At 45.7% G+C, this 17,324-nt stretch overlaps 1 protein-coding gene across 2 annotated transcripts in view; it reads left to right on the plus strand.

Annotated features, from left to right (window-relative positions):
- LOC143299013 (sodium- and chloride-dependent taurine transporter-like) overlaps positions 1–17,324 on the plus strand; it is a 160,138-nt gene that overhangs the window by 125,755 nt on the left and 17,059 nt on the right. For both annotated transcript variants that reach the window (XM_076612086.1, XM_076612085.1), the window contains one exon: positions 3,189–3,368. In XM_076612086.1, the coding sequence (XP_076468201.1) occupies positions 3,189–3,368 (180 nt within the window). The remainder of the gene's footprint in view (positions 1–3,188; positions 3,369–17,324) is intronic.

A 17,324-nucleotide genomic window follows, 5' to 3' on the forward strand; every position in this document is an offset into this window, starting at 1 on the left:
CCATCACCTTCACCATCAACACCACCACCACCATCATCATCGTCATCGTCACCAGCACCATCATCCCAGTACATAATTGATGTCTGACCTCCCCTCTGCCCCCCCCCCCCCCACACACACACACCCACCCCCCACCCCCAGTATATAACTGATATCTGATGTCTGATCCACCCCCCACTACATAATTGATATCTGAAACCCCCTCTCCCCCCAGTATATGTCTGAAATCTGACCCCCACCCCCCAGTACATAACTGACGTCTTACCTCCCCCCCCCCCCCCGTACATAACTGATGTCTTACCTCCCCCTCGACCCAGTACATAACTGATGTCTTACCTCCCCCTCGACCCAGTACATAAGTGATATCTGACCTCCCCTCCCCCCCCCCCAGTACATAAGTGATATCTGACCTCCCCTCCCCCCCAGTACATAACTGATATCTGACCTCCCCTCGCCCCCAGTACATAACTGATATCGCCCCTCCCCCCCCCTCCCCCCCCGCCAGTACATAAGTGATATCTGACCTCCCCCCAGTACATAAGTGATATCTGACCTCCCCCCCCCCCCAGTACATAAGTGATATCTGACCTCCCCCCAGTACATAAGTGATATCTGACCTCCCCCCGAGTACATAACTGATATCTGACCTCCCCCCAAGTACATAACTGATATCTGACCCCCCCCCCCAGTACATAAGTGATATCTGACCTCCCCCCCAGTACATAAGTGATATCTGACCTCCCCCCCGAGTACATAACTGATATCTGACCTCCCCCAAGTACATAACTGATATCTGACCCCCCCCCCCAGTTCATAAGTGATATCTGACCTCCCCCCAAGTACATAACTGATATCTGCCCCCCCCCCCAGTACATAACTGATATCTGACCTCCCCCCAGTACATAACTGATATCTGACCTCCCCCCGAGTACATAACTGATATCTGACCTCCCTCCCCCAGTACATAAGTGATATCTGACCTCCCCCCCCCAGTACATAAGTGATATCTGCCCTCCCCTCCCCCCCAGTACATAACTGATATCTGACCTCGCCCCCCCAGTACATAAGTGATATCTGACCTCCCCCCCCCCCAGTACATAAGTGATATCTGACCTCCCCCCCAGTACATAAGTGATATCTGACCTCCCCCCCCCCAGTACATAACTGATATCTGACCTCCCCCCCCCCCCAGTACATAAGTGATATCTGACCCCCCCCACCCCCACCCACCCCCGGCCCCCCCAGTACATAACTGATATCTGACCCCCCCCCCCCCCCCACCCCGTACATAACTGATATCTGACCTCCCCCCCCCCCAGTACATAACTGATATCTGACCTCCCCCAGTACACATAAGTGATATCTGACCTCCCCTCCCCCCCCAGTACATAAGTGATATATAACCCCCCCCCCCCCCCAGTACATAACTGATATCTGACCCCCCCCTCCCCGCCCCCCCAGTACATAACTGATATCTGACCTCCATCCTCCAGTACATAACTGATATCTGACCCCCCCCCCCCCGTACATAACTGATGTCTGACACCCCCCCCCCCCCCATCCAGTACATAACTGATGTCTGAACTCCATCCTCCAGTACATAACTGATATCTGACCCCCCCCCCTCCCCCCCGTACATAACTGATGTCTAACACACCCCCCCCCTCCAGTACATAACTGATGTCTGACCCCCCCCCCCATCCCCCAGTACATAACTGATGTCTAACACCCCCCCCCCCTCCAGTACATAACTGATATCTGACCCACCCCCCCTCCCCCCCTGTACATAACTGATGTCTGACACCCCCCCCCCCTCCAGTACATAACTGATGTCTGCCCCCCCCCCCCCCATCCCCCAGTACATAACTGATATCTGACCCCCCCCCCCCCTCCAGTACATAACTGATGTCTGAACTCCATCCTCCAGTACATAACTGATATCTGACACCCCCCCCCCCCAACCCCAACCCCAGTACATAACTGATATCTGACACCCCCCCCCCCCTCCAGCAGTACATAACTGATGTCTGAACTCCATCCTCCAGTACATAACTGATATCTGACCCCCACCCCACCCCACCCCCAGTACATAACTGATATCTGACCCCCTCCCCCCCACCTCCGCCCCCCCCTCCACCCACCTCCAGTACATAACTGATATCTGACCCCACCACCACCACCCCCCCAGTACATAACTGATATCTGACCTCCCAACCCCACTACATAACTAGTGCTAGTAGCGAAGCTGGAGTGTCCTCTCCAGGTTGTAGGTGCAAGGTGTTTGTGGATGGATGGACGAATATAAGCCTGGGCAATGTAATATGGAAGACAGGCTGTTGCCCATGCAGCTTGTCCCCCCTCTCCACCTCGCTGACAGATCCAAAGGAACAGCAAGGCTGTTACGTTTTGGTGCCAACGCGGCCACAGGAACTGCCGGAAAGTGACAAAGTTTGTCATCCAACCGCCTTAAAGTCTTAACTCCCGAGAGCAAGGTTTCGGTTGCGCCCCTTTTCTCTGCATTCAAATTTTGTATTACGTGTAGCTGACACATTTTGTACTTTCCAAAGTCAATTCAGGTCTAGATTGGAAGCTGCTAGGCAAATCTCGCTCTCTGCCATAAATGAAGCCAAACCGTAGCTTTATTAGGCTTTTATTTTGAATAAACCTTCACCGACGTCACAGTGTCAGACTCTGGTGAGAAACTGGCTTGATTCAAATCGCCCGCCATTTATAGTCCGGTTCAGGCTTTAAGGGCCCCGCAACGGATTTTCTGTCAGGGTTTACTCCCTTAGCTAGGTGGCCGCAGGTAGCTCTCCCCACCTCCCTGTACATAACTGATATCTGACCTCCCGCCCCCACCCAGTACCCCAGTACATAACTGATATCTGAACCCTCCCCCCACACACACACATAGACGCCAGTACATAACTGAAGTGTAACCCCCTTCCCCTCTCAGTACATAACTGATGTCACACACACACACGCACACACACACACACACACACACACACACACACACACACACATTCAGTACATAACTGATGTCACACACACAAACACACACACACACACACACACATTCAGTACATAACTGATGTCACACACACACACACACACACACACACACACACACACACACACACACACACACACACACACCAGTACATAACTGATGTCTGACCTCCCAGAGTATCTTCGTCATGGGCTGTCTGAGCTACTCCGACCTGACCTACAAGCGGAAGACCGTGACCTACGAGTACCCCAGCTGGGCCATCGCTGTTGGCTGGATGATGACCTTCACGTCGCTCATCTTCATCCCTATCGTCATGGTCGTCAAGCTGGTCATCACGCCGGGATCCTTCATGCAGGTCTTTTGACGTCTTCTCCTCTTTCTTATTTCAGTGTGTTTACTATGACACACAACCTATCAGCTCTGTCACTGGTCAGCTAGCTCACCCCTGCCACTTGTTTGCTGATCATTCCCAGCTCCACGTCTCCACTGTTCTGTCAGACTTTCTAATTCCTGCCTGTATTTTGTAAAATGGTACTGAGGACGTGGCTGGGTGGCTGAGTGAAAATAAGTTCTAAAGGCGAACGAGGATAAAAGCGAGTTGACTGCTACTGGCACGAAATTAAATATGAACCAGGTCACCTCTACCCCTGTATTCATCACTGGCTGTGACATAAAACTTTTCCAGTTTGTTAGGAATCTTGGCATCTCTTTAAGATAAAACAATATCCATTGATGCACTAACACTTGTACCGCACTCCGTTTTGTCAGTTGCGTTGATCAGATAAAATTCGTCACTATCTTTCCAGTCTGTGCTGTTTCATTCTATCGAGACTAGACTGTTGTAACTCTCCCCTTACTGGACTGTTGTAACTCTCCACTTACTGGACTGTTGTAACTCTCCCCTTACTGGACTGTTGTAACTCTCCCCTTACTGGACTGTTGTAACTCTCCCCTTACTGGACTGTTGTAACTCTCCACTTACTGGACTGTTGTAACTCTCCCCTTACTGGACTGTTGTAACTCTGCACTTACTGGACTGTTGTAACTCTCCCCTTACTGGACTGTTGTAACTCTCCCCTTACTGGACTGTTGTAACTCTCCCCTTACTGGACTGTTGTAACTCTCCACTTACTGGACTGTTGTAACTCTCCCCTTACTGGACTGTTGTAACTCTCCCCTTACTGGACTGTTGTAACTCTCCACTTACTGGACTGTTGTAACTCTCCACTTACTGGACTGTTGTAACTCTCCCCTTACTGGACTGTTGTAACTCTCCACTTACTGGACTGTTGTAACTCTCCACTTACTGGACTGTTGTAACTCTCCCCTTACTGGACTGTTGTAACTCTCCCCTTACTGGACTGTTGTAACTCTCCACTTACTGGACTGTTGTAACTCTCCACTTACTGGACTGTTGTAACTCTCCCCTTACTGGACTGTTGTAACTCTCCCCTTACTGGACTGTTGTAACTCTCCACTTACTGGACTGTTGTAACTCTCCCCTTACTAGTCGTACTGATTGTGTAAACTTCAACGCAATCAAAATCATGCATTCCGAATCATGGCATCAGAGTGCAACATCACTGCTGAGAACACTTCACCGACTTCACGCGAAGGCTAGAATTCAATTCAAAATTCTGTGTCCATGTCACTACAATATGCCACCATATCTTTCAGATCTCCTCCGTCTATTCGGTCCTTCCAGGACACTATGCTCTTTTAACTCCTCTTTGCTGGGAGTTGCCCAGTTCTCCCTTGAAACCTCTGGTGAAAACAAAATTCTGTCTTTGGCCGTGCTGCGTGGTACTTCCTTCCTCTGTCCATGAGGGAAAAAATATGTTTCTTTTAAAAAGATTCTGAAGACGTACCCTTTTAAACTTTACCTCTCCTGATGTGCACGTGTACATGCATGGTTTCTGTATTTCTGGGTGTGTTGTTGAGGTTTTGTGTGGAGGGGGATGTAACTGGCTTCCAATTACTGTGATGTGGGATACTATATATCATTTGGGCCTGTGATGCATGTGACTGGTTTTAAATGTTGGGATTCGTTTTTAAATCATTTGTATTTGTATTCGCATTTTTATCACAACAGATTTCTCTGTGTGAAATTCGGGCTGCTCTCCCTAAGGAAAGCGCGTCGCTGTACTACAGCGCCACCCTTTTCTTTTTTGTATTTTTTCCTGCGAGCAGTTTTATTTGTTTTTCCTATCGAAGTGGAGTTTTCTTCAGAAGTTTGCCAGGAACAACCCTTTTGTTGCCGTGGGTTCTTTTACGTGTTCTAAGTGCATGCTGCACACGGGACCTCGCTTTATCGTCTCATCCGAATGACCAGCGCCCAGACCACCACTCAAGGTCTAGTGGAGGGGGAGAAAATATCGGCGGCTGAGCCGGGATTCGAACCAGCGCGCTCAGATTCTCTCGCTTCCTAGGCAGACGCGTTACCTCTAGGCCATCACTCCACTTTGTTGAAGAACTGTTGTTGGGGAAGGGGGGGTATTTATTTTATGTACTGTGATTTTGTATGCTAATTTACTGTGATGGAGTCTCCCGTCGGACCGACGGATGAGTAGGCAGGCAGGTTTATCTGTGGGTGGGTGTCCTCATATGGGAGAAGAGGCCGATTCTGGATGTGCAAGACTTCCTACAGGTGTTGCAAGGGAAAACATCTCCAGAAGTTAAGCCCCGCTTCCTTCGCTCATGCTTCTCCTTAATGGCCAGCGTTCCCTTGTTTTTAAACGTTTTTATGCCACTAGAGCACAGCATCTTCCAGCGAGAGCGGTCAAGGACATCTGTTTCCCAGGAAGCGATGTCTATGTCACAGGCTTTGAGGTTTGTCTTCACGGTGTCGTTGAAGCGCTTGCAGGGTCTTCCAAGTTTGCGGTGGCCTTCTTTCAGCTGGCCATACAAGACCATCTTCGGGAGCCTTCTGTCTGTCATGCAGACAACGTGTACTGTCCAGCGTAGCTGGCACTGGATCAGCAGGCTTTCGATGCTGGGCAGGCCGCTCCTCTCTAGGACCTGGAGGTTGGAGACCCTGTCTTGCCACTTTATGCCGAGGATCTTTCGTAAGCATCTCTCGTGAAACTGCTCAAGTTGTTGAATGTGACGGCGATACGTCGTCCATGTTTCACAGCAGTACAACAAGGTGGTCAGCACAACAGCTCTGTAGGTTTTGATTTTGGTGCTGAGCCTGATGCCTTTGTTGTTCCACAGCCTGTTGTTGAGTCTGCCAAAGGCGGAGCTGGCCTTGGCAATGCGCAGCGTCACTTCTGCATCACGGGCTCCGTTGCTGCATAGGGTGCTGCCCAGGTAGCAAAACTTGTCAACTGACTTGATCTCTGTGTCATCGATCTTGATTGCAGGTGGGGAGGGGGGGGGGCCCTGGCGTTCTGTGAGCTAGCTGGTTGGTACATGGACTCGGTCTTGCTGAGGCTGATGGTGAGTCCAAAGCGCCTGTAGGAGGTTGAGAACCTATCCATAATGAACTGCATGTCCCCATGGGTGTGTGCAGCAAGCGCACAGTCATCAGCGAAGAGGAATTCTCTCAACAGTGCCTCAAATACCCTGGACCTGGCGTGGAGTCGCCGCAAGTTGAAAAGTTTGCCGTCTGTGCAAAACTGAATGTAGATGCCCCGGTCACAGTCTTGGAAGGCGTCAATCAGCATGGCAGAGAAGAGAATGGAGAACAGTGTGAGTGCCAGGACGCAGCCCTGCTTCACTCCATTTACCACAGGGAACGGATCTGACATGTCAGTATTTTCCTGTACTCTCGTCTGCCTGCCATCGTGGAATGACGCAATCAGCTGGATTAGGCTTTCTGGGCAGCCGAACTTTAGGAGGATCTTCCACAGGCCACGGCGGTTCACTGTGTCGAAGGCCTTAGGTCTACAAAGACCATGCAGGAGCTCCTTGTTCTGCCCACGGCACTTCTCTTGCATCTGATGTACGGCAAATACCATGTCACATGTTCCCCTGCGTGAGCGGAAGCCGCACTGTGCTTCAGGGATGACTGTGTTGGAGACATGGTCAACCAGTCTGTTCAGTATGATGCGGGTGAAGATCTTGCCGGCGATGCAGAGGAGAGAGATTCCACGGTGGTTATCGCAGGATGTTTTGTCTCCCTTCCGTTTGTAGATGTGGACAATTGAAGCATCCTTGAAATCCTGGGGGACCTCCCCTCTCTCCCAGATAGACTTGAACAGGGTGGTCAGCTTGTCTGTCAGCACCTCGCCTCCATACTTGTAATAATAATGATAATAATACATAGTATTTCTATGTCGCGATATCCAGCACCAATGCTGCTCAAAGCGCCTTACATCATCCAGTTGACTATAAACATGCCTTAAAAAACACATCAACCGCTATCTGACAATGGAAAACATCCAGTGTGTTCATATGAATGAACAAGAGAGGCAAGGCCTTCAAGACTCACTTGTGATACACTTTTTTTTTTTAATCTAATCGCTAAAATGTGTTCTGTATTTGTTATTATAAAGCTTCGGGTTAAAAAAAAAAAAAAAAAAGAATTCTGACGGCAGATTCGAACCCCGCGTGTTCAGGTGAGAAGAAACTCTTACCTAATACACTATAGTGGCTCCATAACTGACGTTCAAAAATTTAATATTTAAACATGCTTTTTTAAAGGGCGATAAATCGATTGCGGTATTCGCAATGAGAACGCTGTTTAAATCATATTATTCTGGTGTATCTTGGGCATTCAAAAAATCTTTAAGGGCAATTAAAAATTCTTTTTAAGTCCGCGGTAAAGGAGACGTGGGTATCGCCGCAATCACACCGCAACATTTAGCCGTTTTCTCTGGATCTAGATCTAGATAGATGTAGAAGTTTAGTTACACCCGCCGGGAATCGTACGACACGGTCGATTCAATTTCTCTATGTTCATTCTAGTTTTATAGTTTTAAAGTTGATATGAAAATTTAGTATTTTGTTAAACTAATAACATGTAGAGTCAAGTACAAGTACTTCTAAACGTCGTGTGAAGTGAAAAGGACTTCATATTGAGAAAAGTCAAGACTGGACATTTTTCCGTTTCATCAAAGGTATTAACTCTGATGGTTTATTATTTTTAACTGTGAATCCCGACTGATTTTGTTGACATTTTTATGGCAGTTTGGGGCACAATCCAGTAAGTGATGAGGCGTTCACAAATCTTTCTCTGAATAAATATTTAATGGTCTCCTTCTCCAACTTTCCATCACATGTTATCATGTATTGTCGATTGAATATAGGATTGAACGGGCAGGTCAACAACTTAAAACAAAATGGCGTCCTTCGCGTTCGCGTGGAAAATGAGCACGCGCTTTGAATATGTATAAATATGTATACGCAACTGATTTTTGCCCATGACCTTCAGGGCTCAGCCAATAGATCTATAAAGTCCACTCTTAGTATTGATTTAAGCATTTTCCGAAAAGAAACCATGGGCGAATGAACATAGTGAAAGCCCTGTACACTGAGAATAAAACACACAAGCTTTTTAAGTATTGAGCATAATTTCAAAATGTAATGTTTAAGATGAGAAAGATCAGTTTAAAGCAAATTAACCCCCCTACCATTAATTACAGATTATTTTCCCTTTTTTGCTATCTGCAGCAAAGACATGCACCAGAAATATACCTTCCATGCTTAGCAAAATAAGTTCCTGTTTGAACAAAAAATGATAAAAATGACTGCTCTTGTTGTGTCAGAATATCAGATCAAAGTGCCAAGTTTAGAGGATAAAAAAAATATAGATATAACAGTAAATTCAGTTTGCATTCAGTTTGGCTTCTTTTTTATTATCTTTTTTTGTGCCCATCCCAGAGGTGCAATATTGTTTTAAACAAATTAGGTGTCAACTGACAAAGTATTTGCAGAGAAAATGGCAATGTTAAAGTTTACCACGGACACACACACACACACACACACACACACACACACAACCGAACACCGGGTTAACTCACTCAGTACGGCCAGTCCTCTCTTCTCCTCTACACAGACCCCTCGGATGTCCAGTGGGTGTCTGAATGACCCAACCTTTAGCTTCCGTCTTCAGAATTGTGGTTTTCTTTGTCAACATTCACCTCTTCAGTATAAGAGCCTTCCGCTTGCAATATTTTGATGATGGTAATTGGGGTGAAACGCTGTTAACGTCGTCTCTTTCGCCGTTCGTATGGAGAGAGTTAAAACATAGACAAAGCACACTTAGCCACGATAGTGTAACGGGTAAGACAGTTTCTTCTTACCCGAACACGCGGAGTTCGAATCTCCCGTTAAGACTTTTTTAGGAGGAAGGTGGCAGAATGGTTAAGACGTTCAGCTGCCAATACAGAGAGTCCGTGAGGGTGTGGGTTCGAATCCCGCTCTCGCCCTTTCTCCTAAGTTTGACTGGAAAATCAAACTGAGCGTCTAGTCTTTCGGATGAGACGATAAACCGAGGTCCCGTGTGCAGCACGCACTTGGCGCACTGAAAAAGAACCCATGGCAACGAGAGTGTTGTCCTCTGGCGAAATTACGTAAAATGAAATCCACTTTCATAGGTACACAAATATGTAAGCATGCACTCAAGGCCTGACTAAGCGCGTTGGGTTATGCTGCTGGTCAGGCATCTATCTGCTCGACAGATGTGGTGTAGCGTGTATGGATTTGTCCGAACGCAGTGACGCCTCCTTGAGAAAGTGAAACTGAAACTGAAACTGAAACAAAGCACACTTAAAGAGATGAATCAGATTATAAAAGCTATGAAGTAAATAAGGCTTAGATTAAAACAAAATGCATTTCATAGAACATGCACACACACACACACACACACACACACACACACACACACACACATATATATATATATATATATATATATACATACATATATATATATATATAGAGAGAGAGAGAGAGAGAGAGAGAGAGAGATGTCCCTCCCTTACAGACATACACACACTCACACACAGAAACACACACGCTGACATAAAATATCAACTGCACTCAAAACAAAATTGCGTAAGCATTAAGTTATTTCTTATTTTCTAAAATAGAATTCTGTTCGGACATACTAACATGCCTACACACTTACACACGCGTACCAGAGCACTGTACCCTCACAAACACATGTACGGACACACGCGCGCACACACACACACACACACACACACACACACACACACACACGTGTTTCAGATCTGACTTAAAGGAATATAGATAGATCAGAGGCATTTCTAAGAGATGAAGGTAGAGAGTTCCAGACTTGGGGAACCTGAGCTCTGAAAGACCTATTTCCAGCACATTTCAGTTTAGTCCTTGGAACTTTAAGCAGCTTTTCAGAACTGGATCTTAACGTTCTGTGCGGTTCATATGTTTCCAATACAGAGGAGAGATACAATGGAAGAGACTTGTCAAAATGTTTGAAGGTGAGTGTTGCTAACTTATAGTGAATCCGGGACTCAATTGGAAGCCAGTGTAACCGATTCAGCAGAGGTGTAACATGATCAGATTTCTTTTTGGTGAAAACCAGTCGTGCAGCATTGTTCTGAATTTTCTGTAATCTGTTGATGGAGGAAGATGGTAAACCTGCAAGAGTGGAATTGCAGTAATCCAGTCTGGACAGGAGAAAACTGAGCCACATTTTTCTCTGTTATGTAGGGTCTGACTGAGCTAGCCTTCGGAGATGAAAATTACATGAGCGACACACGAATGAAATTTGGTCGTTCATAGTCAAGGTTTGATCAAGATATACACTCAGGTATTTGGCTGATATTTGAAATGCTACTGAAGCAGTGCCAAATGTAACTGGGTCATCTTCTGCTGCTTTAAGACGAGTTAGGTCTCCAACGGCTAAGAGTTCAGTTTTGTCTTCATTGAGCTTTAGCTTGTTTTTGTCCATCCATGTTTTTACATCAGCTACACAAGCTTCCTATTCAGTAATGACTGTTTTAAAATCAGATGGTGGAGCGGCTTTTTGTAATTCTGTGTCATCTGCATATTTATGGTAACCAAATGAGTGCCTTTTGAATATGTCAGACTAAGGTTGAGTGTACAAAGTGAACAAGATAGGCCCTAAGACTGATCCCTGAGGGACACCAAACACAAGAGGAATGACTTTAGAGGTGCTATGTTTTACTTTAACCTTGAGTTGACTATTTGAAAGATATGAAGAAAATCATCTTTAAGCAGTAGATTTAATGCCAAAGGTAGTGCTAAGACGATAAGAATTTGGGGGTCAGTTGTATCAAATGCCGCTGACAGATCTAAAAATGCCACAACAAATGTAAGTTTTTTGTCTGTGTTTGAGAGGAGACTATCTGTGACCGAAAGAAGGGCTGTTTCTGTGCTATTCGCTTTTCCGATAAGCTGACTGACAAGTTTCAAGCAGGCCATTTATAGTCAAGGTTTGATCGAGATATACACCCAGGTATTTGGCTGATGTTTGAAACGCTACTGAAGCAGGGCCAAACGTAACTGGGTCCTCTTCTGCTGGTGTTCATCTCACGCAGCCTCTTCTGTACGAGTTGCTTGGTTTGCAAGAACTGGTCCGTCTTCCTCTGGCAGTCTTTATGGGAAATGTGATCCTGATGCCGTATATGCAGTGTGTTCAGGAGCTTGGAAATTCCAGAGTCATTCTCGTCAAACCAGTCTTTGTGGCTCCTCTATACAAAGCTGAGTGTGTCAGCTGCTGCTGTGTACACAGCATCTCTAAAGGTGCTCCATACCTCTTCTACATCAGTTGATGCGGGAATCTCTTGAAGAGCTGCTTGGATTTGCTGCTGCAGTACGTCCTTGGTGATAGGGAGGCGGTGGATGTTCAGCTTCCTAGGGGGTTGGAGCTTGCATGTAAGTCTGATGTTCATCTTGCTGCGTACCAGGCGATGGTCCGACCAACAGACTACTCCTCTCATGCAGCGTGTAATGGAAACATCACCTCTGTCCCTCTGCCGGACAATCACATAGTCCAGTATGTGCCATTGTTTGGAGCAGTGGTGCATCTATGTGTTCTTGTACTTGTCCGCTTGTTGGAAAGGGTGTTGGTGATGGTCAGTCCATGCTGCGCGCAGAGCGAGAGCAAAAGCAGTCCATTGGAGTTGCACTTGCCAGTGCCGTGCTGTCCTAGGACTTTTGGCCACGAGGAGAAGTCCACGCCGACGCGGACGTTGAAATCCCCAAGGATGATCAGCCTGTCCTTTCTGTCTACCGCTGAAATGGTGTGGCTAAGCTCCTCGTAGAAAGCTTCTTTGATGTCATCAGGGTTGGACATCGTCGGGGCATATCAGCTGACGACTGTGGAAAAGTTATCCTCGGACAGCTTCAGACGCAGGTTCATCAGCCTATCGTTTATCCCACGTGGATGGCTGTCAAGCTGTCGTGCAAGTTTGGTTCGTATGGCAAAACCCACGCCTGAGGTTCTTGGGGTGCCATCTGGCTTCACAATGCAGTAGAAGGTGTAGCCCCCTCCAACTTCCTTCAGCTGGGTTTCACCGGCAAACCTGGTTTCGCTCAGGGCTGTGTCCACCTGGTAGTGATCAAGCATTCTAGCAATGAGCGCTGTGTGCCTTTCTGGTCTGTCGTCTCTGTCTAAAAGGGTGCGAACATTCCAGGCACCCAGAGTCAGGGCATGACTCCTGGTTCTTTTCTTCTGTTGTTTTCGACCGCTAGTGCTGGATGTCCAGGTAGGTGCGGTTTCCACTGTGGGAGGATACAGGCGCCGCATCTGCCCCAGTCTACTGCGGGCGACCATCACCCCACATTAGCCTGGTTGCCTGACCAGCACAGGTGACTTTTTTTAGTGAAGAGGAGTTGTGCAGTCCCTTCCCCACTCTCTCGCCTATCGACATTAGCCTGGTTGCCTGACCAGCACAGGTGACTTTTTTTTAGTGAAGAGGAGTTGTGCAGTCCCTTCCCCACTCTCTCGCCTATCGACGCTCACAGTCCCACAGGTGCAGATACTGCCACGTGTAGGACGGCCTCGGCAGGTGCAGAATTTTTCTTCGGTGTTCCGTCTCCAAGGAGGACTTCCAGCCAAGGATAAGAGCTCCCCCTGCCCTTTGGTCATCCTCTTCCGCCTTCATAGCCGTTGGGAAAGGTTTCCTCTTCCGCCTGGTCCGTCCTTGGGAGACTTCACATGCGGCAGGTAGTACTGGTTTATATGGTACCAGTAGCAAGGGCTATGCCCCTGACCTGACATTAATTTACTGTGATATACTATTAATGTACTGTGGTTTCGGATGTCTACTAATTGTGCATTGTGTTGTATGTGACCAGTTTTAACCCACGGCCCTGCACGTATGTGACACGTGCATAGTGACGTCACTGATGACGTCATCAGAATAAGGAAATAACCCCGGAAGGCTGAAAAATCACAAAGTTTATCTAGAGTGGTATCTCTCCAGACCATTTTCTCAGTTTTAGGCTTATTGTTTTGGATATTGTTTTTTGACTTGAAACACCACTTTATACTGTTTTTCCCCTGGCAGTGAAGGGGTTAAGTACTGGGATTGGTTTTTCAGTATTGTGATATCGTTTAAAGGACTGGGGGCGGTGGAAGGGGTGGTAGTAGTGTTAAGTATTGTGATATATGAAACGTGCATCATTTAGGAATAGTGATGATTGGTATGTATGACGAGTGTGATGCTTTGAATGAAAATTATTTTAGCTGGATATCCGTGCAAGGTCATGAATGTGATGGGGGTTTTTCGTGTTTAGGTGTACATTTTACTCGTCGGTTTTTGCATGGAAAATCGCGATGGGACATGTTTCATGTGGAAAGGCGCTATATTAATCGGATATGTGGTGGTGGTGGTGGTAGTAGCAGTTGTAGTAGTAGTGGTGGCGGTGGCGGTGGTGGTGGTGGTATTCTATGTGAGTGTGTTATTATTACTCTTGTCAAAGAACTAATAAGCAAACAGTTTTCCTTTGGGGTTAATCGTATCAAGATTTCACTCCAGGGAGACACAGTCATGTCAGTAATTCACTCCAGGGAGACACAGTCATGTCAGTAATGCACTGCAGGGAGACACAGTCATGTCAGTAATTCACACCAGGGAGACACAGTCATGTCAGTAATTCACACCAGGGAGACACAGTCATGTCAGTAATTCACACCAGGGAGACACAGTCATGTCAGTAATGCACTGCAGGGAGACACAGTCATGTCAGTAATGCACTGCAGGGAGACACAGTCATGTCAGTAATTCACTGCAGGGAGACACAGTCATGTCAGTAATTCACACCAGGGAGACACAGTCATGTCAGAAATTCACACCAGGGAGACACAGTCATGTCAGTAATTCACACCAGGGAGACACAGTCATATCAGTAATTCACACCAGGGAGACACAGTCATGTCAGTAAATCACTGCAGGGAGACACAGTCATGTCAGTAATTCACACCAGGGAGACACATTCATGTCAGTAATTCACACCAGGGAGACACAGTCATGTCAGTAATTCACACCAGGGAGACACAGTCATGTCAGTAATTCACACCAGGGAGACACAGTCATGTCAGTAATTCACACCAGGGAGACATAATAATGTCAGTAATTCACACCTGGGAGACACGGTCATGTCATTAAATCACTGCAGGGAGAGACATTCATGTCAGTAATTCACACCAGGGAGACACAGTCATATCAGTAATTTACACCAGAGAGACATAATAATGTCATTAAATCACTGCAGGGAGAGACATTCATGTCAGTAATTCACACCAGGGAGACACAGTCATATCAGTAATTTACACCAGGGAGACATAATAATGTCAGTAATTCACACCAGAGAGACACAGTCATGTCAGTAAGTCACTGCAGGGAGACACAGTCATGTCAGTAATTCACACCAGGGAGACACAGTCATGTCAGTAATTTACACCATGGAGACACAGTCATATCAGTAATTTACACCATGGAGACACAGTCATGTCAGTAATTCACACCAGGGAGACACATTCATGTCAGTAATTCACACCAGGGAGACACAGTCATGTCAGTAATTCACACCAGGGAGACACAGTCATGTCAGTAAATCACACCAGGGAGACAGTCATGTCAGTAATTCACACCAGGGAGACAGTCATGTCAGTAATTCACACCAGGGAGACACATTCATGTCAGTAATTCACACCAGGGAGACACAGTCATGTCAGTAATTCACACCAGGGAGACACAGTCATGTCAGTAATTCACACCAGGGAGACACATTCATGTCAGTAAATCACACCAGGGAGACACAGTCATGTCAGTAATTCACACCAGGGAGACACAGTCATGTCAGTAATTCACACGCACACACACCAAGGGAAAAACAACAACAACAAAACCCTAGCATATGCTACACATGAATGATTCAAGTGAAATTAACACAGAAAAGTAATGATAAAATTTGAAACACTGAAGTAAGAGACATAAAAAATAGCAAATAAGGCGATGGGAAATAGGGATATGGACACATGAGAAAGACACAGAGAGAGAGAGAGAGAGATGTATGAGTTTCAGTTTCAGTAGCTCAAGGAGGCGTCACTGCGTTCGGACAAATCCATATACGCTACACCACATCTGCCAAGCAGATGGCTGACCAGCAGCGTAACCCAACGCGCTTAGTCAGGCCTTGAAAGAAAAAAAGGTGAATAAATAATAGATAAATACATATAAAAATAAACAAAAAAACTACTACCACTACTAATAATATAAAAAGAGAGATTAAAGATATGTCAGTGCGAGAAAAAAGAAAGCTGGGTGAGAATGGTTCACAAATTGTAATACATTTAAGTATACAGAATCGTAGACATGACCAGGCTAGAGTTTGATTTCGTAAGTTTATGTCCACTGTAAGGAGAACACATTCAGATCTTTGAAAACAATGTTCTGTGACGTGATACGTTATCAACTAATTGAAGCATTTCGATATAGTTTGTAAGGATTGTCAGTGACAATATTATACCAGATTTTCGGTCTGGCTTTCGGCACACATGTATTGTCCAAGTTTCTCATTGAATGTTGTGGTGGAAAAGGGTTCTTTGAGGCGTTTGGTGATATTGTTCCAACAGTGCGTGCCGGAGTATACTAAACTCGATTTATAAAGGTCTATTCTTGGTTTGGATAGAGTAAGTGTCGCATTTCGGGAGTTAGGGTTTCGAATTTCATAGCAGACAGTGGTTTGGTGTAAATAAATAGGACATTTACCGAATATAATTTTATGCATAAGTACGCACTTACTCAATATTAGGTGCTTAGTCAAGGAAAGAGGTGCTGGCAGTTGATGACTGCGTGTGTTTCGTAAAACATCATTGAGGTGTTTAACAGCACGTCTGTGTACAGAATCTAGTTTTTGCATGTGCACTTCGCTGCAGTTATCCAACACGTTTGAAACGTAATCAATTCTAGACATGATGTGAGAATGGAAAAAGAAATAGGAAGCCTCTGGACTGACGACATGTTTTAAACGGGATAACAGGTAAACATTTTTCGCAACTGATCTTGATAAAGAACTGATATGTGCCTCCCATTTTAGCTGGTTGTCAATAATGACACCACGGTGTCGATGTTCTGTAACTTGTTCAATAGCTTGGCCATCGATTGACAAAGTGAGCGGATTTAAGCCACACTGGTGCTTTTGGCAAGTGGCTACAATCATACTCTTTGTTTTTTCTGGGTTAAGGAGCATATTATTTTCTGTACACCAGTTGGATACTTTGGTCAGGCTGGTTTGTAATCTATCATTAATGTGCTCTAAATTTACTCCGTTTGTGTGAAGAGAAGAGTCATCTGCAAACATGTCGCATGATACTGCAGATGAGGAGATACATAATGGAAGATCATTGACATAAAGGTTGAACAATAGGGGGCCAAGCACAGAGCCGTGGGGAATGCCCATTTTAGTTATTCCTACATCCGAAAAAGTACCGTTTACTAATACAGTCTCTTTTCTTTCTTTTAAGTATGACTCAAAGAACTTAACAGAATTTGTATCAAGCTGATAAACCCGTAGCTTTTCAAGAAGTATTTGATGGTTAACGAGATCAAATGCTTTCTTCAAATCTATAAATACTATTCCGTTGATTTTGAGCAGTTTATCAAAGAGACTGGTGAGGGCTGTCTGACAGGAGTGTTTTGGGCGAAACCCTGACTGATTTTGATGAAGCAAGTTGTGCTGGTCAAGATATTGCAAAAGGTGTTTGTGTACGTGTTTTTCAAATGGTTTAGAAAGCGATCACAGTGTTCGATATTGGTCGGTAATCGTTGAGGTCTGAGGGATTTTTTACTTTAGGTAGTGGTATAATTTTGGCAGTTTTGAACATAGATGGAAAAAGACTTTTTTAAATACT

This window comes from Babylonia areolata, chromosome 24 (genome assembly GCF_041734735.1).
Source record: "Babylonia areolata isolate BAREFJ2019XMU chromosome 24, ASM4173473v1, whole genome shotgun sequence".
Lineage (NCBI taxonomy): Eukaryota > Metazoa > Mollusca > Gastropoda > Neogastropoda > Buccinidae > Babylonia > Babylonia areolata.